The sequence below is a fragment of the Desmodus rotundus genome, chromosome 1 (genome assembly GCF_022682495.2).
Source record: "Desmodus rotundus isolate HL8 chromosome 1, HLdesRot8A.1, whole genome shotgun sequence".
Lineage (NCBI taxonomy): Eukaryota > Metazoa > Chordata > Mammalia > Chiroptera > Phyllostomidae > Desmodus > Desmodus rotundus.
Genome location: NC_071387.1, coordinates 129601930 through 129628860, shown reverse-complemented (window position 1 = coordinate 129628860; position 26931 = coordinate 129601930). Strand labels below are relative to the sequence as shown.

At 43.5% G+C, this 26931-nt stretch overlaps 1 protein-coding gene across 6 annotated transcripts in view; it reads left to right on the top strand.

The window, feature by feature from the left end:
- ZNF608 (zinc finger protein 608) overlaps positions 1 to 26480 on the top strand; it is a 105429-nt gene extending 78949 nt beyond the window's left edge. For 4 of the 6 annotated variants that reach the window (XM_053910753.1, XM_045204472.3, XM_024571474.3 and 1 more), the window contains 7 exons: positions 15660 to 15747; positions 16278 to 18732; positions 20641 to 21058; positions 21621 to 21793; positions 22844 to 22997; positions 24847 to 24928; positions 25509 to 26480. In XM_053910753.1, the coding sequence (XP_053766728.1) occupies positions 15660 to 15747; positions 16278 to 18732; positions 20641 to 21058; positions 21621 to 21793; positions 22844 to 22997; positions 24847 to 24928; positions 25509 to 25515 (3377 nt within the window). In that variant the 3' untranslated portion in view covers positions 25516 to 26480. Of the gene's footprint in view, positions 1 to 15659; positions 15748 to 16277; positions 18733 to 20640; positions 21059 to 21620; positions 21794 to 22843; positions 22998 to 24846; positions 24933 to 25508 lie in introns of those variants that run through there. The other 2 variants (XM_053910748.1, XM_053910745.1) reach the window with 2 other exon arrangements.
- The last annotated feature ends 451 nt before the right edge of the window (positions 26481 to 26931 follow it).

Below are 26931 nucleotides of genomic sequence, written 5' to 3'. Positions count from 1 at the left end.
ATGTATATTGTTGTCAAGTTATTTTTAAAGTGGAGAGAATCAACTGAGATGGGCACCTTTTACTTAGGAGGTATCAAAATCAAGTGACAGCCTTCAGCTCCACAGTTTTTACTTTTATATTGTGATTTGTATACATAATTGTAATATTGAAGTTCTCCTATAGTTTTATTCATTTTAATATTTCATTTGCCTCTAAAAAAACATGTATTGAGCACCTGCTCTTTGCCACGCCCTTTGAAAGACACGGTGTGAGAGACCGGCAGGTGAGATCAGGTGCCGACGTGTCCCCGATGTGACGGTGAGTCCTGCGGCAGCAATGTCCACAGGGGCGGTCAGGCACTCTCAGGGCTGCCTGGCTTCAGCACGCCAGAACTTGGACATTTAAAGGCACTTTGAGGAGTGAGGCAGGTGAAAATTAAGCCGTGACCGTAGAAGCGTAACCAAGGCCTGACTTGGGAGACAAGGGGAACGGAGTTGGGAATTTAGTAAGGAGTTAAAAGAGGCATGATTTTGTGCCTGGTTAGATATGAGTGCTTCAACAAAAGAGGCCTGGAATTGTGAGTTGTGTCTTCTTTGAAACAACAACTAAAGTCGTAAGAAGTTGGAACTGTAGTCTAGTGAATTCCAGAATCATCCCTCAGTTTTATCCTGTGGATACCTTCTAAGCAGTTAAACATAATTAATGAGGGTTTCCAGGTTTCACGCTTTTTCCAGACCACTGTTTCCTCCTACAAGGCACGTTATGGGAGAGAAGACTAGTAATTCAACAAATTTAGGTGTGTAGCCATTGGTGTGCCGGTAAATAGTCAACCACCGGCCCTGAGGTGGAGCTGTGGGGTCGGGGAGGAGGGGAACCCTGATTCCCAGTGTTTGCTGTTTTCTGTGGTGTACATAGCATGCTCACCACGGTCAGTTTCAAGCTTCCCATGTGATGCCCTCGGGCGTGAAGCTGGGAAGAGATGTGCACATGTACAGCACGTGCCTCCAGGCCCACCAGGGCGCGGCTGGGATAGTGTTACCTGCGCCCGTGGACCCCCATCCCTGCACGTGTAGCTCCTTCACGAAGCTGTGCTATTTACAAACTGAGGTTTATGTAAACTCATTAATTTGTTTAGGAGCATGGCATCAGAAACCAGACCGCCGGTGTTCAGATCTCTGACTTCGTAACCTGGGGCAAGTCAGTCAGTCGGTTAAGCCTTCTTAGAGCTAATTTGCTCATCAGTAAAACAGAAATAATCAAAGAACCTGGCATGTAGGTGCTGAGAAATGAAATAATCTTTGTAAAAACACTTTTTCTTGTGACCTGCACATAGTAAGTAAAGCACTCGGTCAATGATCCTGATGTCTATTTTCCGTCTACACCCCCCGGGGACAGTAACACACATGCGAGCTGCCGTTGTGTAAAGAAATGCTTATTTTATCCGTTTTGAATCACCTTCTTTGAAGCGTAAGAGGAGACCCCAAATTTATCAGTATACCAAGATTCAGCGAGCAAATCCTGAGTTCACTTTGTCCACGGTCGTAAACATTTTAGTGATACCTCTTTTGGCCCCTTACAGCTTCCATTTTTATTGGCTCAAGTCTTATAATTTGTAGTCTCTGTTTGTATACAACAACTACTTGAATATTTTAGTTGACTTTCTTTGAATCTTTTACTAACTTACTTCTGCACTGTAAGAAATAGGGCTACCCAAGGGAGTCCTTTTATAGAAGAACAGACTACACATTCAGTTTTTTAAAAAATAATTTACAAAAAACATTTGGGCCCTGGAAGCCCATGATACTTATGAGTTTAATGTGCTTTGACCATGCATTCTTGGTTAAGTTAGAAAACTCTGATTTTCTTTCAGATTAAAGGTGAGTTGTACTGAGTGGCATCAGAAAATGCCATGCGCTGCACCAAGAGGCTTTATTTCTCAGGGCTGAGAACACAGTTTGTTCTCAGAATCACCACCCTGATGGAAAGCTTAGCAATCTAGGATTGTAGTCACATAGCTTGGGGTCAGTACACTATCAAACACACACACAGAGAACAGAATGCAATTGAAAAATGGCTTTCTATTTACTCGTTCGGAAAAGTGTATACTAACTTGTATATACTGATTCACGTACTTGGATGTACTAAATAAGATAGCATAATCTCTTGGCTAAATGGTGGATTTTGTGGCTCAAAATTTTCAAATCAAAATCTTAAGTTAAAAAAAAAGCCATTTATTTTTTGAGCCAACCCCACACGCTCCCCCCCCCCCCCACAAGTAATTCAATTTCTGAAATGTCAACATGTGATTTCTCCCTTGAATCATTCAGATCCTACCCTGTTGCTCCACACTTTCAACAAGTGTACTTGGAGGTGAGGGCTTGCTCAGTGGCTGACAGGTCTGGACACCCCTGGGTGCTCTGGTGCTGACTCTGGACCAGGCCACTGCCTTGCCCCTCCCTTTTTTTTTTTTTGAGAGAGGCCTGTTTGGGTAAGAAGAGACAATAGTTTGCCTGGTTTTTGTTTTAAAGGAACCGGAAAGTCTTTGGACCAATGCTTTTGCGACATCTTTAGAGTGCAGAATTCTTCAAACAGAGCCTGAATGGAATTTTGTGCTCTTCACCCTGGGGCCATCTCGTTGGTCGTTGGCTGTTGGCTGCTCACAGATATAGCTACTAGTTTCAGCTGAGAAAATCTTCAATTATTTTAAGCGAAGGACAGCAAAAGGAAATAATATATAGGTTTCTACCTCATTTTTCTATCAAACATTTTCCTGCCCTATGTACTAATCCCCGGAGGTATTTGCCAACTGCCAAGTGTTAACATTGTCCAGCCAAACATTCTGTGTTTGCATTAGTATTAGATTTAGCCATTCAGAGACTGATTGGTACAAATCAGATTTTTGTCCACAATGTGTGTGCATGTGTGTGAACGCTTGAGAACGTTACAAGGCAACCTGGAAAGATGTTGGAATGTTGAGTAAGCTCTTCTCTCAATGAAAAGCGGGTGTATAGAACGCACCCTGATGACGAGCTGCAGTTAACAGTGCATTACTTCAAGCAGTGGAAAGCCTTCAAGCTGCCTGCCCTGCAGGTCAGAGTCAATAAAGACTGAGTTACTAACAATAGCCTTTCTCTCTGGCCGCAGCCTTGGACTTAACCCTAACTTCATCAGACTGGAGAAGAAGAGAATAAAGCGAACAATGGGAGTCTTGGAAGGTTGTCTTGGGGCCTAATGCTCAGAGGCCGTAACAGCTGTCAGAGCTTGATTGATTGGCTCTCACGCCTTAGTCCCCAGTGCAAAGCACTAATGTTCCAGCCTCTTCTGAGAGGGTTGATGTGCCACCTGAGGTCAGAACGTATCAGCCTGTGGGGCTAATGTTTCGGATGAGGCCAAAGTGCAGTCAATAATTTATACAGAAATTTGTGCTTACAGTCACAAGGAAAGCAAGTTTTGCCCTGAATTCCAATCTGTCCAAAAAAGAACTCTGGGTCAACCTCAGATCTTCCCGCTTACATTGTAGTGTGTGCTGATAGCACTCAAGACAAACTTCAAAATCATCATGGAATATTTATTTAGCAGTTATCATGCGGAAACAAATTTCAGGAGTTTCAGAATTGATAAGTGAAATGGGGAAAGGAAACATCAGCAATTTTGAATTTATTAAAAAACAAAAGTAAGTCGCCTCTGGAATGTAAGAACCAGATCAGGTTAAATCATAGTGACTGTGGAAACTGTGGAGTGTCCATGGGGAGCGTCCTGTTACAAGCTCTGAAATCGAGGTTCGCTGCACTGACAACATGGAGAGAAATGTTAGGTAATATCAAGGACTGGAAGGGGTACAAGTATCAGAGAGGAGGAATTAGGTTTCACTTAGATACTTGGAACACTTCATCATCAGGTTGGCAGAGAAATGTAACCAAAAGTCAGCTGAGGTGGCTGTGTGCCACAGTATGTGGGAGTGTGTGTGGAACATCTCTGTGTCTAAATAAGCACATGTATTTATACACACAGTGCACAGAAATAGACAGCAGAGCAGTTGCACCCAGCAAGGCTGGTCAATCAATAACCAGCTAAGTTTTGTTCTGCTCCAGCAAAACCACGACTTGCTCCAGTAAGTGCTAACAAAGCCCCTTTTCCCTCTGCCCTGCTCTTGGAGAGCACCATTAGTCATGCTTCATTAGGCTTGTTTACAGAAAAGAGCTGGTTTCTAAGCAGTTATTGAAATACTTGTAACTCTGTTGGGCTTTTTTTCTTCCCTGAAAGATAAGAACTTTGGAATGTGGTGTGGGGGAGGGTAGGAAGGCAGCCTCTGACCATTGTCAAGAAAACTGGTCTGTTCAGATGGGAATTGCAAAGATGAGTTTGCATTTAACCTCATCTGCGACCCCAGAGCCTTGCTGCAGGGTCTCATTTCGGTTGCCCAGGTACTGGGGAACCTTTCATATTGCCCTTTGTAATTTAGACAGATGTCAGGTGTTCAGGTCAGTTTACTGTTCCTGAGAACTTGACTGGAGGTTTCCTTACCCCGAGTCTCCAGAGAGGAGGCTTGACTGATTTGGAATTGCATTTCTCGGTTGGCTTTATTATTGAGTGGTGACGTGAGGGAATGTTTGCTTTAAACAATGGGTGTGTTGGCAAGGACAGCTTTATATTGGCTGAAATTGGTATTGGGTGTAGAAGTAATAAAAGTCATTAACGTTGGAATTTGCAGCCCTTAAGATACTAAAAGATAGATATGCCAAGTGCACAGTTAGCCTGGTGAGCAGGAATACAGGACAATCAGTGCGGGTGCTCCACCTAGAAGGGATGCAGCGGCTTGCTGGCTGTATTTGGGGGTGGGGGATTCTTGGTATTTTGGCATCTCCCTCCATTCCTCAGCTTGTGACCTCTTTGAGGGGGAGTCTCGAAGATGAGGAAGCCCAAGTTCATTTGCTGAGTGACTCTTTGGTGCCAGTGCCCACGTTAAATGTTTTACATAAATCACACCTTATTAGATAGTGATGCTCTCCCTATTTTATCGGTGAGGAAACTGGGGCTCGGAGAGGTTTAGTTCAAGGTGAAACAGCTGTTAAGCAGGCTGTGAGCCAGGTGAGTGTGTCTCCAGAGCCATCTTTTCAGGCACTTGGGGGCTCCTTTTGATCACCAATCACTCTTTTATTCTTTCTTCCTCCCTAGTCCTGAAGGTAAAATTGACTGCAGACTGAGCTTGATTAGAGTTAATTCCTTCAGCTTTCCTTATTACATTCTGAACCAGAGCCATAATTATGTGGCTTCACTACCAGAGTGTGTGAACTACCTCCCGCACTGCTGCAGGGCCGGGACACCTCCAGGTGAGAACAGAGCTTTACCAAGGACAGAAACCTCACTCACCCCATTGCTTTTCATTGCAAGGGTACTGACTCTGGTTTCTCTGACACCTACCTTCCTTGTTTCCTCTTTAGATTTGCAAAGATGGGGACTTTTAGGTGGCACACAAAATATGCCCCTTTGTGTGCCATGTACATGCAGGGCCTTCCCGTGTGCACACACACAGAGTTGAGAGAGGCTGTTCCATGTTTTTCAGGTGCTGTCATAAATTGCTATTTTAAATTTCAGCAAGTGGAATAGTAGCAGAGTGATCATCTCTAGTAAATGCTGTTGGCCTTTGTAAAGAATGGCTTGTTCAGAGGTTTTATGATTTAGGGGGACACAGCTGGTGGCCAGCAGAGCTGTACGAATGAACGTGTGTTCTCCTGGGCCCAGAAAAGCTAGAGATGAAAAGGGCCCAGAGCTGGCACAAAAGCAAATAAGCACTCTCACTTTAAATAAATCACCATAATTTATATGAAGCCTGGTTCTTCAGTCCCAGTGAGATACATGCATCAGTAGCAGCTTTTTGATGTGAGCTTAATTGTCGGTTCATTCCCACTGCCCCCTTGTATCTCAAGGACTGGGGATGATGAGAAATTACCTTAAAACACACTCCTACAATCTAGAGTTACATTACCCGTGTTTTGACAAGCAATTTGCTAGCATTGAAACCGGAAACTCTGCTGGTCTCCCATCTAGATTGATCTATACTAGGTTTGTGAGGAAGACTAGTGGTAGAGGTGTAAGGAGGACTGATACCTCCTCGATGTTTTCAGAGCCTACCCACCTCGCTCTGACATTTGTCATGGCTTTTAGATAAACAGGGAGGGAGAGACAGACAGACACACACACACTGATGCAGGAGAGAAACATAGATTAGTTACCTTTTTGTGTAACTGGTGATCAAACCCGCAACCTGGATATGTGCCCTGACAGGGAATTGAACCCGTGCTCTTTTGGTCTAGGGATGACGCTCCTATGAACTGAGCCATGTGGGCCAGGCCTCCTTTGCATCTTTTATTTTCATTCATCTTAGTGATTACTTTGCTTCCTGCCTGCTCCCCCCTCCCTTGGTCCTGCCATGGGGGGAGCATTGGACAAGCAGCAGATTGCTGCCTGAACAGGAAGTAGGGAGATGGCAGGTAGTGTGAAATGACTTTACAAATGCTCAGTATCTTATATGCTTCCTCCCCCTCTTAGCCCTAGAGTACTCTCATGTAGGAGAAGTGGTATAGAGGAGGAGCTTTTGCCCTAAGGATAATTGCCCCCCATCCTGGGTTTTGCTGTTGTCTTCACCCACTTTTCAAGTTGAAAGTGACAGCATTGTGGAGACACTGGCTGTAGGCGTTGTTAGCTCTCGTAATTAGTATCAAGTGCAGGACGTGCCAGGGTCTGATGATGTGAAGGCCACATTCTCTCAGCTGCGTCTCTCGGCGGCATGCAAGTCTGAAAGTGCTCAGAGAGAGGCTACTTCCCCTCTTCTGCGGGGTCCTGGCTGTGTGCTTCGTGCTGGGCCTCATGTACTGAGGTGTCTCCAAAAAGGACACTCTTAAAGGAATGATGTGTTAGGAGATCATAACTGTGTCATTATTATGGCTCCATAGCAGTCCTAGTTGAGGGAATACTTACCTAACACTTTTCCCAAACGTTTGAATGCTTTATTTAAAGGACAAAGAAATAATCTAATGAGCTAATAACTAAAGCTTGTGAGACTGTATTGGGGGAGTCAATTCTGTTATCATTGGCATTGAACTCTGGTTTGCCCATGAAGAAAGGGAAAAGAAGGGGACTGAGAAGTCATTTTGCTACTCTAATGAGGAAATTGCACCTTAAAAAGGACAGGGCTTGAGGAGCCTGTTGGCACTAGAAATCAGTCATCTAATGCATCATATTTCAAATAAACTAATATGTGTCTTCAGAGGAGCAGAGAAAATTCAGGTTTACAACTCGGCACCAGGAATCAGAGTGGATGCTGTTGCTTGTCTCTGTGCCGCCAAACCTCAAGGAAAATTTCATCAAACGCAAGAAATGAAACTCTGTATACAAACATAAACATATATACATATACTGTATATATACATATACATACATATACATGTTCAGTTCATGCATGTAATTCGTTCCAGATGTCTGTCTCAGAAGACATATTTTTTTTCTGTTCTGTCTCCCCTTGTCCCTCCGTCTCCCTTCTACCTCTTCCTCTCCTTCACCTTTTATCTTTTACTTGAGCATATTGCCACATCCTGCTGTGTGTTGGCTGAGTGTTAATGGACCACAGCCTGAAATGCATCCCCTCGGAGGTGCTGGAGGTGGCTTTGGTGCAGCCTGGCTAAGTGTCTATGGCTTGCTGCTCTTGTCGAATCCAGCTCAGGGGCCTTGTCTTCTTCCCTCTGCCCACCCTCCCAACACTAGCACCTTAAACCTGTCCCCCTGCTTATCCCCAAGGGGGCACCCTGGGCACCTCAGCAGAAACTGTCAGAGGACCTGCCCAAGCACTAAGGGCTATAAGATTGGGGTATATATTTTTTTCAAAACTAGTTTCAAGCCATCGAGGACAATGTTGCTTTAGTGTATATATCTGCTTAACTTAAAAGCATATGTTCTTTATTACTGATCATGTTTAAAATTGCTTTCTAAAGTTCTATGTGATATTTTGTCATTATGCTCTTTGTTCCCCAAAATGTCTATACTGACATCTGTGACATCTTGTAACTATGAAACTTACTAAGACATAGGTACTGATTATCTAGAAGAAGTAAAGCATCTCTTTCTGCAGTAAACATTGAGCTGTAATGATTTGTTTTGATTGGATTTTTTAAAAAGTTATATCTTAGGTCATCAGTGTTCTTGTTCCTGTTTGAACTTATATAATAGTTGGTTGTGAAAATACTGCCACCATGCACATATGTGGCACAGGCTCCTGTGCAAATGTATTGGACAGCATCTTAGTGTTCCCAGAGGTGCCTTACAAAGGCTGATTTCTGTTCCCTCTTCTTACCCACAAGACTTCTTAACAGGCTATTGTATTTTCCAGAAGTGGGAAAGGATAATGTTACTAGGGAAGCAAGAAAAGAAAAGCAGCAAGAGCTTCTTTTAGCTGACCAGTCAACTGGATATTGACCACCTGTCTTCATGGGAAAGAAATAGATGGCAGTGAATAAGCGAGAGTCTAGTTTTCCAAGAAGCTCAATGATTTTCCCAAATCAATACAGCTCATCAGGCCTCAGAACAAAGGCTGCAGGGGAGGTGACAGTGATGGAAGTGGCTCTGTGTTCTTTTGTGTATTAAACCGTAAGACCCATGGGGAAACAAGGTTTCTTTAGCCATGGGTTCCCCCCCGCATTTTTTTTACCTTTAGGGCTTATTTGGTATATTTAGAGGGGGAAATCCTTTCAGATTTTTTTAAAACCCATTTCCAGAGATTGTATCTGATGATCAGATGTACTTTTTAAAGAAATAAGCACAGTCAAGTAAGAAAGAATACCGTCTTTTAGCATGTAGATTAGAACAGCATTTTGCCATTGCTTTTTGCTTTTTGGTGTTGGTTTATTATATTTATTTAAATTAGATGAACCAAAAGAAATGCCTCGGTGTCCAGATTAACCCCCAGCAAATAAAGAATCATAATTCTCCTCCCATAAACAGACCGTGTTTCTAATGTCCTGAAAAATCACACCAAACCCTAATAGGAATGCTGAACTGTCATCTGAAAGGTTATAATTAACATAGATAGAGTGGTGCCAACATATTCCAGCCGCCGACAGAGAACATCTATCCAAACCAGCAATTTTTAGCCCTTCAGTCCTTTAATCTTTAAGCTCACTGTGCTTTCATAAAGTAGTACATTAACACCAGAGCAGTGTGTCTCTGGGGTTAATGGCTGGGGTGGCAGCACACTAGGGCATAAAGTGTTTCATTACACTTCCCTTTGGTAGTGCTGCCCTGTCTCCCAAGCTCCATTGCCCTGCACTGTTTGTTCAGATGAAGCCCAGTGATCAGGGTGGCTAATCGCAGTGCTGTGTTCCAGATGGTTTGATTATGGGACGTGGTTAAAGTGACTCCTCAAACATTTGGCCCAGCAGTGGGGCTCTTTTAAAAAGTTCTGCGTTTTCTGGTCACGTGACAACGCTTTTCTTGTCCCGGTGCTGCGTGTATACTTGGCATGGGTACCAGGAAAGTCCCTCCAGTTTTTGACTGTCCGTTATTTCACTGGCAGCCTTAGTTGTAAATTTAGAATTTCCCCAAGTAATTATAAACTCAGCCTTGTGCTTTGAAGAAAGACCAATCTGAGGGTTGGAAGGTCTGAAGCCAGAAAAATGAACAAGTGCACTACACAAGACTCAGATTTTTAAACAGCGCTGGCATTGGATACAACAGAACCGCAGAACAAACCGTTGGAGGGAGTTCAGTACAAAGGAGCAGTGATAAATCACACGTTGTACAATAGTCACATTGTATAAAAATATAAGGTAATGTGATACCTTAAATATATGAACTTTATGTCGTACTCATGAAACCAGCATATTGTGGCATTTTTATTGTTACTAATGTTTCTACTAGAAAATGTATAAAAGGAAAGAAACGTGTAAACTTAAAAAAAGGGGGCTGTGGCCTAAGTGGGTTATATTTCGTTGTCATTAGAAGGGGGTTTCTGTGTTCCGCGTGAGTGCAGGCCAAGTCTGCCCAGATGCGGTGGTCTGAATGAGCTCAAAATCAGCTATGTCTGCCTGCATTCGGCGTCTGCGGCGCCTGGCAAAGAATTCCTGTCCCAGGGATGAGGCACTTGAAAGGCTCTGAAACGGCCTTTAAACTGTAATACAAACAGAATGCTGATCCACTGGGAAATCAGCCATTTGCCCAGTTCTTGAAGAAACATCGTCACAAATACCAGAAACAGTAATTCATAAACCATATTTATAGCATTTGGAGCCAAATCTCCCTGCAGAGAATTTCTATCATCTATACACTAGTGGAAGATTATGCTTATTGAAAAAGTATGGGAACAGTGAAAAGAAGTGACTGAGTAAGGTTCAGATCTAGCTTCTCTTCAGTCACCACCTGCTGGTTCTTAAGTGTGGGTTGAGCTCTCTGTGGGAGCTGGGCCCTGTGCTCACAGGGCAGTGGGTGCAGACACTGCTCCTGTTTTGGGGAGTGCAGTTTAGTTGGCAGAGATATACTATGTATAAGTGGTATAAAATGTTAAAAGGACCTTGTATTTGGTAAGACAGTCTTGATATTGTTTAAACGAGGAAGAGTTTATTTGCTGCTCACCTAATAAACTAAGTCAGTGTTCCTGTCCGGTGAGGGCCCTCGTTGTCATTCAGGTCCCAGGTGAAGGAGACCCTGCCATCTTCTTTGGCCTTCAGGTTTGCTGTAGTCTCCAGCCCAGTAATCCAGAAAGGGGAAGAGATTAGAGGAACATGCATGGGAAATTCTCACGGGCCAGGCCAGGTCTGGAAGTGGCACATACTAGTTCACTTTCCTTTCTTAGAACTGAGGCACCAGGCCACATCCAACTGGTAGGGAGGTGAGAAGCAGCCAGCTGAGGGTGGACATGGATTCTGGTGGGCGCTCATTGGTGGGGGGGCTACACGGAGTGCAGGGAGGACCCAGGAAGGCTGTTTATTGGTGGTGTGCATGGTCTGTGTGTGACTGGAGATGATTTTATCCTTATTTGTTCCTAACTCAATAGGAACCTTAACTTTTCTTGGGAATTTGGACTAGGATAGCTTTAAAGTTGTCTTCATGGGAATGCAAAGTGACATGAAGAATGGTTGAGGAAACTTGTTTTAGCTGGATGGGAAGAAGTGTGAACTGGGCGTCAGAAAGTGTCGGAATGGTCGTTGCCCTTTCTGGGTCAAAGGCTTTCTGAGTCAAAGGCTGTCCGGCGGACAATGGTGGACTGTCTCTCCAGGGCATCAGAAGGCACAGCGAGGACCACAGTGGTCAGACAGATTTTAGTTCAGGACCAGGAAAAACCTTTAAACAAGATGGCTGGGAACACGAGAGGGCAGTCCTGGGTGCCGCGGGTGGTGGAGAAAGGGGCATGCACACACAAGTGTTGGCTTTCTCACCTCACAGCTGTTGCATCGTTGGGGCTTTGGCCCACCACAGTCCTCTCAGCCTTCAGTCCCTTGTGACCTGTAGGTTTCTACTCTTAATATTAGCTTTGCCTTCCATGTTACTATTTTCAGATTCCTAAAGTAAGGCCCTGTTTAGTTGCCCCTGCCTCTGGTACCCAACACCGGAGCAGGCAGGTGAGGCCAGGGTTAGGATTACCGGTCTAGGAGCCTACTCCCCTGAGATTGCTGTCTGAGTGTGGACTGTGGGCAGGACAGGCACTGTGAAAATCACATCCAGGACCTAGTTTGTTGTGATGGATTAAGGCGCCTACTCCCTAAGTATGGGTTATATGCAAACTATACTTCTATTTCTGGATTACAAGGTATGCCTGTGTTGTTTCTGTTACAAGTTTGCAGACTCTTGAAGTACAGAATTTGGATGGAGTTCCAGCCAGAACATAATTTGATTCCACAGCACCAAATAAGTATCTACCATATAGCCTGTAGATGCACAATAAATGCTTAATGGGCCATTTCTCTGGGACCACTTAACTGCTAAGTATTGACAAGAGGAAATAATAGAACACTGTGACGATGGAGTCCTTATGAGAGCTCCGGGCTCTTTTGACTTGTAGAGGGAAGGGGCTTGTGTTATAGAAAACAGACCACATTCTTATTAAGTGTCCTATCGGTAATATGCTTTATGGGGGGCAGCAGCTTAGATTCTATAGCAGTATCTAAGACAAAGCCTTAATACAAAGAAGAGAATCCTATGTGTTGAGCACACTCACAAGCCATGAGTTGTTCTCTTCAGCTGTATCCTTCCTTTATTGGTAGTAATCATCAGATATTTTTCAAATATAAAGTGTTACAGGGCAGGCATTATTAGAATTTCAGAAAGACCATGCCCGGTCCATGAGTGGAAAGGGAGGATAGTAAACCTGCTGGGACAGTTGAGAACATAAAGATGATAAGGACTTGTGCAGGTTGCCCCCGGCAGCTAGCTGGCTCATAGGGTGGATGTTTGAAAGAATAAGTGTGCATTAAAAGAAATATTAAATTCTTTTGGAAAAATGTACACATATTTCCAATTTACATAAAAATTAAGGCAGAAATATAACTATGCCCAGGCTTACAAAATTCACATTTGTACTTTTAAAGGACTGACTTTTACTTGGGGCATTTATGCCTTTTTAAAAAGTAAAGTTTGCTTTCTATGATCATGGGTTACAAAGTGTTCAAGATGTTCAGCAAAATAATAAACCATGCACATCTTTTAGAGCTGAAACACCACCTTTATACTTGGCCTCTCATGATAGGATGCTGTCTAAACAACTCATGGACTTCCTTGCAGAGAAACGATACACTGGGTAGTTTATGAGCAGCATTCAGGAAGCCTTCATTTCAACCCAGAGCAGCAGATTTGGCTGTGTGAACGGGGGCCTGTGTGTATGGTCCCATGTGAATTCTAGGTGGATGTAAATACTCTGGCATTGTGAGGTGGCTTGTACATATGAAGAAAAATAGACACAAGCACACATATTTAACTAGCACTGAGTGACGGAGACAGTTCAAAATCTCCCTGGGAGTAGAGCATTTATTTTGAGCATTTTAAATACGGAGAGCTAATAGAAAAATAAAGCTGACCTATTGAGGCCCTTTGAAATTGAAAAAGGACTTTAAGGGTTTTTCCGCCGAGTACTACTACTACTACTACTAATATTGCTTGTACTTAGATAAGAGGCCTGCTTGTGTGGCTTCTAGAAATAGTGTCAGGCCATGTGAATAGTTTTACAGTGTGGAAGTTGCAACTGGAGTTTAGTCTTTGTGACAGCTTTCAATAGTAGACCCTGATAACCAAGGATTTGCTTGTTTGGGATTTCTGCCTTCTCCCCCACCCTCAGTTTCCTTTTGTCCTTTTTGGAGGTCAGGAATTCGGTTCTGCAGGTTTGGAGCGGGCTGGTAGGCTGCATGGAACTGCAGGGCGTGGGTCGTAGTGGTAAATCAGCACGATCATGGAGACGTAGCTTTCATCACACAGACCAGGCCACAGTGATCGACCGAGCGTGGCCATGTGGGCAGCCGGCTCTGGGAAGCCCGGCTTGGCACACAGGTCCCTGCCTGGCCCACCAGCCCACGGCCTCCTCCCTTCGCCAATCTCCTTTATCCTCTGCCATTGCCTTGCTGCTCCCTGAAGCAGGCCTCGGCTCAGCCAATCAGACACGAGCGTTCCCAGCAGGCGCTGGCCAACCAGTGGCCAGCATTTGCTGGAACCGCGAAACCCTTAGGGGAAAAGCAATAACAAAAGCCTTTCACTGCAGACAAATGTTAAGTGTCTGTGCAGACTTTTCCTGTTTTTAATTTTATTACTGCAAGAATGGAGGGTTTGTTGTTTCTTTCATGTTTCCTTTCAAGCAATTTTAATTATACATTTGTGCTACATCAGGGACTCTGGAACGCAGTGATTGAGCCTATTGCATCGAAAGCAGAAATGCAGTAACCTTCTGGCAATACAGATATATTCTTGCACTGTAAATATAGCTGACATGCTAAAGAATTTTAAGCAGCTGCAAAGGTCTTTGACACCACACACAGTGCCCCAGAGAGCAGATGATGAGAAAACCAGCTTTGTCTTCCCTTTCGTCTCCTCTCCCGCCCCCTCCCTTTTCCTGAAGGGATGTGCTCATAAAGAATCCTTTCCTCCAATTGTTGTCTTGTGCAAATTTTGACCAAATGCCTAATTACCACTGATTCTCATCCCAATGTGAATTTTTATATTCAGTGGTTTAAAAAAAATTTTCCTGAGGAATTAGAATGAAATCACCCGCAATCTGAGGAAATGCTTGCTTTGCTCATGCAAGCTTTTTCCTCTCCTGCTACACTGTTGCTAGTGAGTAAATTCAGCTGTCACCTAAGTAATAGCAACATAGACCATATGGGAAACAATTTTTAAATCTATTTTTGAGACTTCTAGAAGAAATCCTTTCCCACTACTTGAGTCCCAACCCTTCAAACATTTTACCTGCTCTTAAAATGCTCCCAAGGAAATGAGTCTTACCTTGTGAGGTGTCCCTCACCACAAAGGAGTCCAACATGGGTTTTCTGTAAAATTCAAAATGGCAGTGAGCAAGTGAGGAAACCAGCTAGAAATAAATAGACTTTGGTGTTTCCAAGAAAGAGTGTCTTGAGGAGAGGGGATAGGTATAGAAAAGAAAACACAGGCTCAGTTAAATATTTAATTTCTTTACTCTAATATTTTATGTATGTCTCAAAATCTAGGTCCTTGTAAAAATATGCTTTAAAGGAGTGATTTAAAAAAATATGGCTCTTGTCCTCTAGCGAAATAAAGAGGATGTTATATTTTATTTCCCTGTGACATTTGGTATACTAAGTGCACTTAAGTTTCGTAATTCACAGATGCAGCGCTAAATTAAATTGTCTGTCTGCAAAGCAGTAGGGAAAAGCAGAATGGCTTTCAGGAAACAAGTGTGCTGGTTTGAGGTTTTTTTTTCTAATCTTCTACGGCAAATACTTACTAAAGTTGATTCTAAAGATAACCCCAAGAGCAAACCTATTTTGCACATTTATTTTCTTAAGAGGGCTGTTTTAGGAGTCTTTAAAATGAAGCAAAACCAGACAGCAAACCAGATACTGTACCAAGGCTGATTCTTGTCTCATGAAGCCAGAGAGGGAAGGAGTGGGAACGAGAAATCATAGCTAATTGTCTACTATCTGGACTCCAAGCCCCTGCTTCCCTATGCTATATGTATGTTTGTGCACCAACATAATTTTTTCTAAGTAAAAATCACCATTATTTTATATTGTTGAATTAGAAACAAAACCAATTCCTTTCAGTCACCTTCTGGTTTAAGCACCGGTAACTGGCATTTAGTTTTTGTTGGCTGCTTGCCAAGCGAAAGCAATTATGTGTAATAATAGAAAAATTAAGAGGTGAGTGTTGCTATTTTACAGCAGGACATGGCAAAAACCATTTCCTCCTGTCAGCAGTATCTTGATTACACTCTCACACACAGCTTTACCCTTTTGTACTGCATGCACATGAGTACTCACACACATTTCCTGTGGGTTTTCATTTGAGGTCACTGAAACCAGAAAGAGGAAGAATGCAAACCACAGCTTTTGAAAGTAAATGAGAATAAAACTTTGCTAGTAAAATAATGATGATGATGATGATGATGATAAATAATGAACTGGAAAAGGCATAGTAGGTGCTAACCATGCTCCTCTTTCATTCCCCACACCTGCAGGTGTCCTAGTGGTCAATGTCACGTGGAGGAACAAAACTTACGTAGGGACCCTCCTGGACTGCACCAAGCACGACTGGGCCCCTCCCAGGTATGCACAAGGCCTTTTCTTTCAGGTTCTGTTTTTTCTCCTCCTTCCTCTCCTCCCCCGCTCCTTCCCCTCTCTACCCTCTCTTTGCAAGGAAACTATATAGAGAGATGAATAATACATAAAAGTCTGCCTGTAATTGAAACCAAGCATAAGGGAAATGAGCAATTCAGGATTGAACACAGTAAAATGCAGATGCTGGATTTCTTTTCTGTCAGGAGATCGCTGCTCCCTGCCCCCTTCTCTCTTCTTTGTTTTCTTCCTTTCTCAAAATGGGAATTTGAACTAGATTTGAACCTGGTTACCTGAGCTGTTTTTCTTTGGTTTTTCTGAGGAAGATTATCAGCCTTTGGCAGTCTGTTCTTTTGCAGGTGTTGAAATTGTCAGTGGAAGAATAGGGTGTGTTTCCCTTATCTGGGTCCAGCCCTCAAGCTGTTGGGGTGGTGACTGCTCTTTGTGGCATTGTGTGCCTTGTGTTTTCATGGGGCTCTTTGGGGGCTGCTCCTTTTGATGTCTGTTACTTTCTTCCCTAGGTTCTGTGAGTCACCAACCAGCGACCTGGAGATGAGAGGGGGCCGGGGCCGAGGGAAGAGAGCCAGGTCTGCTGCAGCTGCCCCAGGCGCGGAGGCCAGCTTCACTGAGTCCAGAGGGCTGCAGAACAAGAACAGAGGGGGCGCCAATGGGAAAGGGAGGCGGGGCAGCCTCAATGCCAGTGGGCGAAGGACACCCCCAAATTGTGCTACTGAGGATATCAAAGCCAGCCCATCCTCCACCAACAAAAGGAAAAACAAGCCTCCAATGGAGCTAGACCTGAACTCCAGCTCCGAGGACAATAAGCCTGGGAAGCGTGTCCGCACAAATTCTAGAAGTACTCCCACCACCCCTCAAGGGAAACCAGATACTACTTTTTTGGACCAAGGCTGCTCATCTCCAGTGTTAATCGATTGTCCCCACCCAAACTGCAACAAAAAGTACAAGCACATTAATGGCCTGAGATACCACCAGGCTCACGCACACTTAGACCCAGAAAACAAGCTGGAGTTTGAACCTGACAGTGAGGACAAGATCTCAGACTGCGAGGAGGCCCTGAGTAATGTGGCACTGGAGTGTGGTGAGCCAAGCACAAGCGTAGCAGCTTATGACCAGGTGAAGGCGCCAGCATCCCCTGGCCCGGGGAACCCCCCTGGGACCCCTAAGGGGAAGAGGGAGCTGATGAGCAATGGCCCAGGTTCGGTTATGGGATCTAAAGCTGGGAAGAATTCTGGCAAAAAGAAGGGCCTTAACAGTGAATTGAACAACCTCCCCGTCATCTCCAATATGACGGCCACATTAGACAGCTGCTCAGCAGCAGACGGAAGTTTGGCTGCTGAAATGCCCAAACTGGAAGCAGAAGGATTAATTGAGAAGAAAAATTTGGGAGATAAAGAAAAGGGCAAAAAAGCCAACAATTGCAAAATGGACAAAAACCTCTCCAAACTGAAGACTGCCCGGCCCATTGCCCCAGCCCCAGCCCCCACTCCCCCACAACTGATCGCTATCCCCACTGCGGCCTTCACAAGCACCACCACGGGGACGATACCCGGACTGCCCTCCCTCACCACGACTGTTGTTCAGGCCACACCAAAGAGTCCTCCGTTAAAACCCATTCAACCAAAGCCCACAATTATGGGGGAGCCCATCACCGTGAACCCAGCTCTTGTGTCGCTCAAAGACAAAAAGAAAAAAGAAAAGCGAAAGCTCAAGGACAAAGAAGGAAAAGAGACAGCAAGCCCCAAAATGGATGCAAAGCTGGGTAAACTAGAGGACGCCAAGGGAGCTGGGAAAGATTTATCTGGGCATTTTTTAAAGGACCATCTCAATAAGAACGAAGTGCTGGCTAATGGACTGTCGGAATCTCAAGAGAGCCGAATGGCCAGTATCAAAGCCGAGGCTGACAAGGTTTACACGTTCACAGACAACGCCCCCAGCCCTTCCATAGGGAGCGCCTCGAGAATGGAGTGCAACGCTTTGGTGAATGGGCAGGCGCCCGTGGCCCCACTGCACGTGCTAACGCAAAATGGGTCTGAGGGTTCTGCAGCTAAGACGAGCAGCCCCGCCTATTCTGACATATCCGACGCTGCCGATGATGGTGGTTCTGACAGCAGGTCAGAAGGCATGAGGTCCAAAGCCAGTTCCCCATCAGATATCATTTCTAGTAAGGATGGTGTTGTGAAAGGGCATTCTTTAGCTACAGCACAATCATCTCAAATGAAAGAGTCCCACTCTCCCTATTACCATGGCTACGATCCTTATTATTCTCCAAGTTACATGCACCCTGGGCAGATCGGCGCCCCTGCAGCTGGGAATGGTGGGAGCACACAGAGTATGAAAATCAAGAAGGAGTCTGAAGAAGATGCAGAAAAGAAAGACAAGACAGAGCAGTTAGATGCCAAGAGAGTGGACCATACTTCAGCATCCCTACAGCCTCAGCACCAGTCGGTGATCACACAGAGACACCCTGCCCTGGCTCAGTCACTTTATTATGGCCAGTATGCCTATGGACTCTATATGGACCAGAAGTCTCTGATGGCCACCAGCCCTGCCTACAGACAGCAGTATGAGAAATACTATGAGGACCAGAGGCTGGCAGAGCAGAAAATGGCCCAAACTGGGAGAGGAGACTGTGAAAGGAAAAATGAGCTGCCCTTGAAAGAGCTGGGCAAGGAGGACAGTAAACAGAAAAACATGCCATCGGCCACAATCTCAAAAGCTCCCTCTACTCCAGAGCCTAGCAAAAACCATTCTAAACTAGGGCCATCAGTGCCTAGTAAAACTGAGGAGACAGGTAAATCGCAGCTTCTCTCCAATCACCAGCAGCAGCTTCAGGCCGACAGCTTCAAAGCTAAGCAGATGGAAAACCACCAGCTTATTAAGGAGGCTGTAGAAATGAAATCTGTCATGGACTCTATGAAGCAGACAGGTGTAGACCCAACCTCGAGATTTAAACAAGTAAGATTGTGGAGCGTGGCCCCCACAGGGAGAGAGCAGTCTGAGACCTGTACATGTCTGGGCTTGGCGGTTAGCACTTCTTCGCAGGAAATAAGCCAAGGGTTTATTAGGGTTTATTCCTCTTGTCTTGAAAAATATTTTAAAAGACTGTCTCAGGAGTTACTGCGTACCTCTGAAATGTACATTACTCACGGTGTCCTAAAGAGAACCGTGGAGACAGGTGCTCTTTGTGTTCCACGATCCTGTTAACTAACTGAATCTGACACAGTCCCTTCCTTTGTCACTGAGTCCAAAGCGAGGGAATTCTGCAACATGGCCACCGAGTTTCCTTCTGACTTCATTAACACTGAGATTCTGAGTCTGATCTCTAAAATATTTCTTGTTCTACATTGACAAATTTCTACTGGCATTTTTTAGGAATATTAAAACCGGGTTCCTAAGGTCACATTTCCCACTGAACTTTGCAGTAAAATTTGGGATCCAGATGTCTTTCCCAGGGCGTCTAAGATACCTGGATTTCGGTTTTACACCTGTGTAAAGTGCCCTAAAGCGATCCCAGTGACGGGTAGATGTGCCTCGAGCAGTCATCCCAGAGCCCCGCCAACCTGAGGTTACATGTGCAAATACCTGGAACTCGGTCCCCGTGAAATCACACATGTGCTAGCACTTTCTGTCACGGTTCCGACATCCTGACTCACTGCAGTCCTGTGAGTGTTAATTCTGGAATTTCCCGGCGCCCCCACCCCACTCCCATGCTTCGATGTCCTTGGTGAAGCAGAGCAACAAAATCCTTTTCTTCATGTTCATTTCTAACCAAATGTCACACCTTAGGCCCAATTTTGAGTGTTCACTTAGAACCTAAATGCCCAGTGGGTTCAGATCGTGAATGGGATGGGGGTCACAAAGGCCCTTCCTGAAGCCTGACGCAGGCTGTGGCTTCACGGGCTGTATTAGAAATGCACAGTTTTGAAAAGGGGGGTTGTAGATGGCTTTGTTTTCTAATAGAAAAAGAATAAATTGTGCTATTAATTTGAAATTTTGTTTTGATTAAGATATTAACATGCAATGAGATGTGAGCCGATATACTAATCCTCAGCTACAGATGAAGAAAATGTATTAGGAAACCAAGACTTTCTTCCCCTAAATGATATTAATTGCTGTAGTAACTACTTAAATTTACTGTTACTAGCCTGAGTTGTAATTTAAAAAATTTTTTTTCTTATGTAAGATACTAAAAGGGAAATGAGAGTTAGATTAAATATGTCTGAGCATGTTATATAATGTAGAAAAATGACATTAAGGGCCCACCTCTGAATTCTAGTAGACCCATGGGGGTGTGAAGCCCACCCCCACAAATGGGCAGCAGGACGACCCTGGGGCTACTCGGAACTTTAAAAGATTCAGTTTTGCCTTCTGTAAAAGTGATCGATAATAATGCCTACCTATTGCCGTATTTTGCTGTGTATAATGTGTACTTTTTTGCCCACGTTTTTGAGGGAAACATAAGGATGGACACTATACATGGGCAGTGCCTGAAATACCTGGTACCTGTTCTTGTGTTTTGTAATTATTTGTTACCTAAAATTTCTTGTATTATAGTATGTTCAAAAATAAATGCTTAAATTCCTTTATAATACAAAAATAAGAGTCTAAACATAAATAAATAAAAATTTGAATTGAAATATTGAAAGAAGATTTTTTCCCTGAAATTTTGGGCCCAAAATGTGGGTGCACATTATGCACGGCAAAATGCGGTATTCTGTGGGGGAGGTAAAGCTCTGTGCAGTGTGAGCATGTGGATAAATGTTAACTTAGTATTGGAAGTAACAGTAGTGGTGCTGTCATAGTGATGGATGGGTTTTTCTTAAAAATCGAAATTTTAAAACAAATCTTTTTCTAAAAAATCAGGATCCAGATTCAAGGACATGGCATCATTACGTTTACCAGCCCAAATACCTGGATCAGCAAAAGTCAGAAGACCTTGATAGAGAAAAGAAATTAAAAGAGGATAGTCCCAGGAAAACTCCCAATAAAGAGAGTGGTGTGCCCGGCCTTCCTGTATCATTGACCAGCATTAAAGAGGAGCCCAAAGAGGCCAAGCGTCCTGACTCTCAATCCATGGAGGAGAGCAAGCTGAAAAATGATGATCGAAAGACTCCTGTGAACTGGAAGGACTCTCGGGGAACAAGAGTGGCTGTGTCCTCGCCCATGAGTCAGCATCAGTCCTACATTCAGTACTTGCATGCTTATCCTTACCCACAGATGTATGACCCCAGCCACCCTGCCTACCGGGCTGTTTCTCCCGTCCTAATGCACAGTTACCCTGGTACGTGTTGTGGGTTCTAACTATATTGGAGGGAAGAGGCTGTGTTCGCATCTTAGCTATTAAAAACTCAGAATACGTGATTAGACACTTCAAGAGTGCCATTTGTTTTGCTTGTTTTTATGCTGCTTAAAGTCCCCAAAATGCAACTGATTTAATGTAAGAGTTCTTTAAGATGAAATGTCAAGAGTCCTCAGCTGGTGTCTCCATGGTCTCTGATAGGCCGCTGTACTGTTAGACTGACGGATACTTTATTGCCTGTGAAAACATTCTAAGTACTTACTGTCATAATCATTACAGTTACTATTCCTTTCACTTAAGCAGGCACATAAATGTATGAAATAGCTATAAGCTCAATTCTGTTTATAACCGCCCTTCATCAGGATGAATTAACTGGGGGAAGAAAATTGGAGAACCTAGATACAGTGTAACGATGATGTAGCCCATTCTTAATGTAATCCCCTCTGTTAAGATCTCTGATTCTTATCCCAAATTCATGTAATACAAACGATTTTTTTGAAGATGTAGCTCATAACTTGATGTGGCATTTGTTGTTTATCTGCAGGGGCCTATCTGTCTCCAGGATTTCATTATCCCGTTTATGGGAAGATGTCAGGGAGAGAAGAGGCAGAGAAAGTCAGTACCAGCCCTGGCATGCACGCGAAAACCACCACTGAATCTAAAGCACTGGATTTGCTCCAGCAGCACGCCAACCAATATCGCAGCAAGTCTCCTGCTGTAAGCCTCCTTTTGTTGTCATGTAGAAGTATTGTGTGTGCGGGGGCGGGGGACACACTAGAGAACAGTCTTAAAATATAAGTGGTTTCGGGACCCAGCTGTGATTCCTGGATGCCAGTTTATCCTAACACATAAAGAGTGGAATGTTCAAAAGTAAGATGGTTTCACACGTGAGGAAATAAAGTTGTTAAAGCGTGTACAGTATCACAAGGTTTTTTCTGTTGCAAAATCTATACCTTGCCTTCCCAGGAGGATGCTTAATTAGGTGGATATTTAAATTCATAGGAACCAACTTTTGGTGCAAAATATTTGTGATGCAAGGTGTTTTGGTGCACTGGCATGGCAGAGTGAGTCACTTGGCTAAGGAGCGGTGGCTGCACCTGCTCTCCTTTGGCCTTGACTCGCCGACCCGTCCCTGTAACTCAGCTAAGTAGCACAAGCATGTGTCTTTGTGAAACACGCCCTAGTGACACCACTGCCCCCTCCACCCCCGGCCCCCAGAAGGACTGCTGTGAAGAGAAACAAAAGAAAGGTCGTGGTTCTTGGCAAGAAAGAGAAGTTTGGACTAAAATAAAATATAGGGTCTGTGATGAGAATGGTATGTGTTTTCAATGGAACAAAACAAAGATGGTTAAAATTATGGGATAGATTCTCCCTCCAAAATGTGCATGAAATAGAAGAGGAATCAGAAGACTTGACCTTGAAGAAATTTCTACAACTACTTCTTTTCCTTGATCCATATTTTAAAGTTGTTTCTGGGAAGAAGTTGGGGTATATTCTAAACCTACAATTATGAGTGAACAGAGAGAAGTCCTCTTCAGTCGTTTGAGGAAGACATTGATGCTGCTTTTGGGTGGACCAGTTCTTTAGCGTTGACTTAATTCCTGCAGAAACCAAAGCCTTTTTTTTGAATTGATCTTCAAATACCAAGTAATTTGAAGTATCTGTGTTTGCTTTTTAATCATTAACACATATTGCTGAAGGGGCAAAGGTGGTACTCTTCCTACTTTTTCTCATAGAATTAATGGGGAAATCACTTTTCTATTCCAGCCAGTGGAGAAGGCTACGGCTGAGCGGGAACGGGAAGCAGAAAGGGAGAGGGATCGCCACTCCCCCTTCGGCCAGCGGCACCTGCACACGCATCACCACACCCACGTTGGCATGGGTTACCCTCTAATCCCTGGCCAATACGACCCTTTCCAAGGTCAGCAGTCTATCGTCATGGTGCCTTTCTTCATTTTGCTTTGGAAAACAGTTGCCCAAATTGCCTTTCATGTCTTAAAACATAACTGAGCTTTGAGTTAACATTAGCCCTGGGCAGGATTTTTAACTTGTACTCCCTAGTATTTCCTAGTGGCAAACCTAAAGCTATCCCACATCTTTGTATTCTATTGAGACACAGAATTGCTACCACTTAATAATTGTCACTTGATGATGTTATCAGCGGCTTACTGTTATCTCACAGACTGAGGGTGGCTGCTGGTGCCTGGGGCACTAACTGTAACAATCAGAAGATCAGATAGCTACTTGAGGGAAATTGTGGGGAAGAGGGAGGCACGGTGGGAGGCTTTGGTGAAACTCCTTGTCCTGAATTTCTGTAGGCCTTTTAAGATGCCCTTTCCCCATGGAAGTAACAGAAGAAGGAGGTCAGGCTCAGCACTTTATAACCCAATTCAGGGACTCTTCACAGCCCTCTGCTGCTTTGACTCTTTCACGAAAGATGGAGGAGCATCTTTTAAAACTCCATACCATTGACACGAGGGAGCCTTCAAATCATGGTGTTTCAGCTGGGTGTGTGCCATTTGTCGTAACACTGTCACCTCACTGCACGCAGGTGGGCCATAGCACCACCTCCACCAACAGATCACCTGCTGGGATCTTGCTGGTTTAGCTTGGGCTGCCATAACAAAGTGCCACAGTCTCTATAGCTTTAAACAGCAGGAATGTACCTTCTCCTAATTCTGGAGGCTGGGAGTCTCAGTCGGGGTGCCAGCATGGTCGGTTTCTGGCGGAGGCTCTTCCTGACTTGTGGGCAGCAGCCACCTTGCTGTGTGCTCATCTGGCCTCTTCTCTACATCTGGACCAAGCGGGAGGGCAGGGGAGGGGGGTGACTCTCTGATGTCTCCTCTTACAAGGACACAGATCCTGTTGGATCAGGGACCCAAATTATGACCTCATTTAATCTTAATTACTTCCGTATAAGTCCTATCTCCAAATACAGTCACATTGGGGTTATGGCTTCCAACCAGGAATATTGGGAGGACACAGTTCAGCCCATAGTGCTCGCCAAGTTTCCTCTAACTGTGCTTGTGTGAACACAAGATGATATGTTTGAAGGTGCTTGAGAAAGTGGGAAATGCTATCCAGATGGGAAAGGGTCATTTTCACTTACTCAACTCACCTTGCTCCGTGTTGACTAGGGTGTTAAAGGGAGAACTTAAAGGACATAGAGGGAGAGAGTGATCTTTCCTAGGTTTGTTTCCTCTATTTTTTCCAGAATTGTTTTCCATAGAATTAAAAAGAATTTTCTATTGGCACCTTCATGACCTTTGGAGCTGTCACATTCTCTGAGTGTTACCTTTCTCTTGCACAGTAAAAGTTAGGGTTTCTGAGTTTGGCATTGTGTTCCATCCTTGGGGAAGGTGTTAAAGTGATCAAAGTTATTACCAAAGTATTATATTCTAAGCAAATAGCATGTTGCTTCTATAATTCACTGTGACTTTTGATTCCTGTTGTTACCTAGTACCTATTATTTCTCCTGAGCTTCCTATTCAGGAGTGCATGGAAACCATTGAGCACCATGCAGAGCTGGACAGATGGAATGCTGTGTTCTCCTTGAATAGCTATTAAGAAGACCACAGAGTGTTTGATACAGGGATAGATACTGGTGAGGCCAAGGGGTTTGTACCCTGTCCTTGCTGCACGAAATATTTTGTGTGTGTTCAGGAAAGGACATGTCACTGCTATCGCATCTGCAGCCCTTCACCACTGGGCCTGTCTCTGCTCTTATCCTTCCGAGTGTCACAGAAAGCCTGCGTTTTTTTCCCCATTAGGCTTGACCTCTGCTGCCCTCGTTGCCTCTCAGCAGGTGGCTGCCCAGGCATCTGCATCAGGAATGTTTCCTGCACAAAGAAGGTAAACATTCTTTACATTTTGAATCAGTTTTTTAGGTAGAGACATTCAGTGGGTGGGAGGAGGCAAGTATAGGCATTTTAGACCAAAAACTTAGGGCCTGAGGATTTTATATTATCATTTTTAGTGTGGAGTATGCTTTTATTCCACACTATGCTTTACATGCAACTTCTATTCCATAAACTGCATTCTGTAGCTGTAATGTAGGTGAGTACTTAATTGATAAGGTTTTTAAACAGTTGGAAAGTTTCTTAGGTTATCCTCATAGCTCTGTTAAAATAACTCACTGAGGCTCCCTTTGTGTTATTATGTTTAAAAATAAACTTGCAAGAGGGGAAGTTTATTTTCATAATGCTAAAGGTAATATTGGTTCTTCATTTTAACTATCCCTCAAGTGTTTTGAAAAAGAAAATAATATATTTTCACAATGTATATCATTACCCTTGTGTTCATTCATTTTCTTATGGAATTGAATTCCATGAATTGAATAGAACTAAAATAAGCCCGTTGGTCTCATGGTTGTCAGATTTGCAGTGTCAAATGTGGATAGAACCCTGTGCTAAGGTTGTCTTTTCTTTTGCAGAGAATAACAAGATTGGAAATGGACGTTGTCATGTGACTGGATCACATGGGGAAGCGCTTTATACAGACATCAGTTCCATGGTGTTAATTTGAAATGCCTTAATGGCAGGCAAAAACCAGTCATTTCATTTTTGTAAATTACAGATTTTATCACAGAGTAACAAATGTTGCTGTAATTAAACTTCTGTTTTATATATATATATACGTATACATATATGTATATATACATATATATATTCTTTACTTTTTGTATCAGTAACCAGGCTCGCACACACAGGGTCTGCTGCCAAGTTGCAAACCACTCAGTAAAGGAAATAAAAAATGTATTTGTCATGTTGAAAAGTGTTAGCCACAAAAGGCTGCTTACTACTTTCTTTTCCTTTTCCTTTTAAATTGTAAATAAATGATGTTATGTATCAGTGTGCCTGAACCTTGCATATCCTTCATATATTTCCTGTAAGCCCCTCGGAAAGGCTAACTGTGATGATGACACTTGGTACAGTTTAGATGTCTATTTGGTGGCTCCTGTTAAAGACGCATCAGTGTAAAAATGTTTCTGTAGTCACTGTTTGTACTTGTGTATTGTGGGAAATACTTTTGGAAGGCATGGGGTTGCCAGTACCACAAAAAAACTGTGTTGTACATAATGTAAAGATTAAAATGGGGGAATAGTGAGCATCTGTGAATAATGAGGTGTCATTTTTTGATAATCTTGAATGGCAAATAACCCAATAGCCTGCATACCAGAGACATCTGTGATTGTTCTATTACTTGAATAGTCCTGCAGTCCTTTTTTTTTTTTTTTTAATGTTTACAATTATCCAGTTTTAGAAGAGAGAGACTTTAATGCCATTGCCTGGTTACTTGTTTTATGCTGTAATCTAGTTTATTTTATGTAAAATGTATATTGAATGCTTTCCTTTTTTATACCTGCCTTAAATAATTTGGCAATCAGAATTAAAAAGTTTTTTTTATAATGGCTTCTTGTCTGTCTCATGTTATTGCCACCTGGCCGATAGTGATTCCAGTCTCCAAAGAAAGGCTTCCTAATAGGATGCATTTTCAGTGCACAAGATACGGTACACAGATAACTTTTCTTATGTGGCACACAGGTATGACAACCAAACAGTATATTTAATTCAGCAGATATGTGCATATTTGCTGAGCATTTACTCCAAACAGGGAGTGTAATATTACCGGAAATAGGTAGATACAGGTCTCTGATACGGAATGATATCCCACAGGTGTAAACCTTGTGACAGATGCACAGTAGATAACGTGTAAGAAGTGTCAGCTAGCCGTTTATTCGACATGTCATTAAATTGTGTTACTAGAATATTTTATGCAAAATGTACAGAATTAACTGATTCCTCACTTGCTTTCTCCCTCCCTCCTTTCCTTCTAATAAATTCTTTTTGGACACC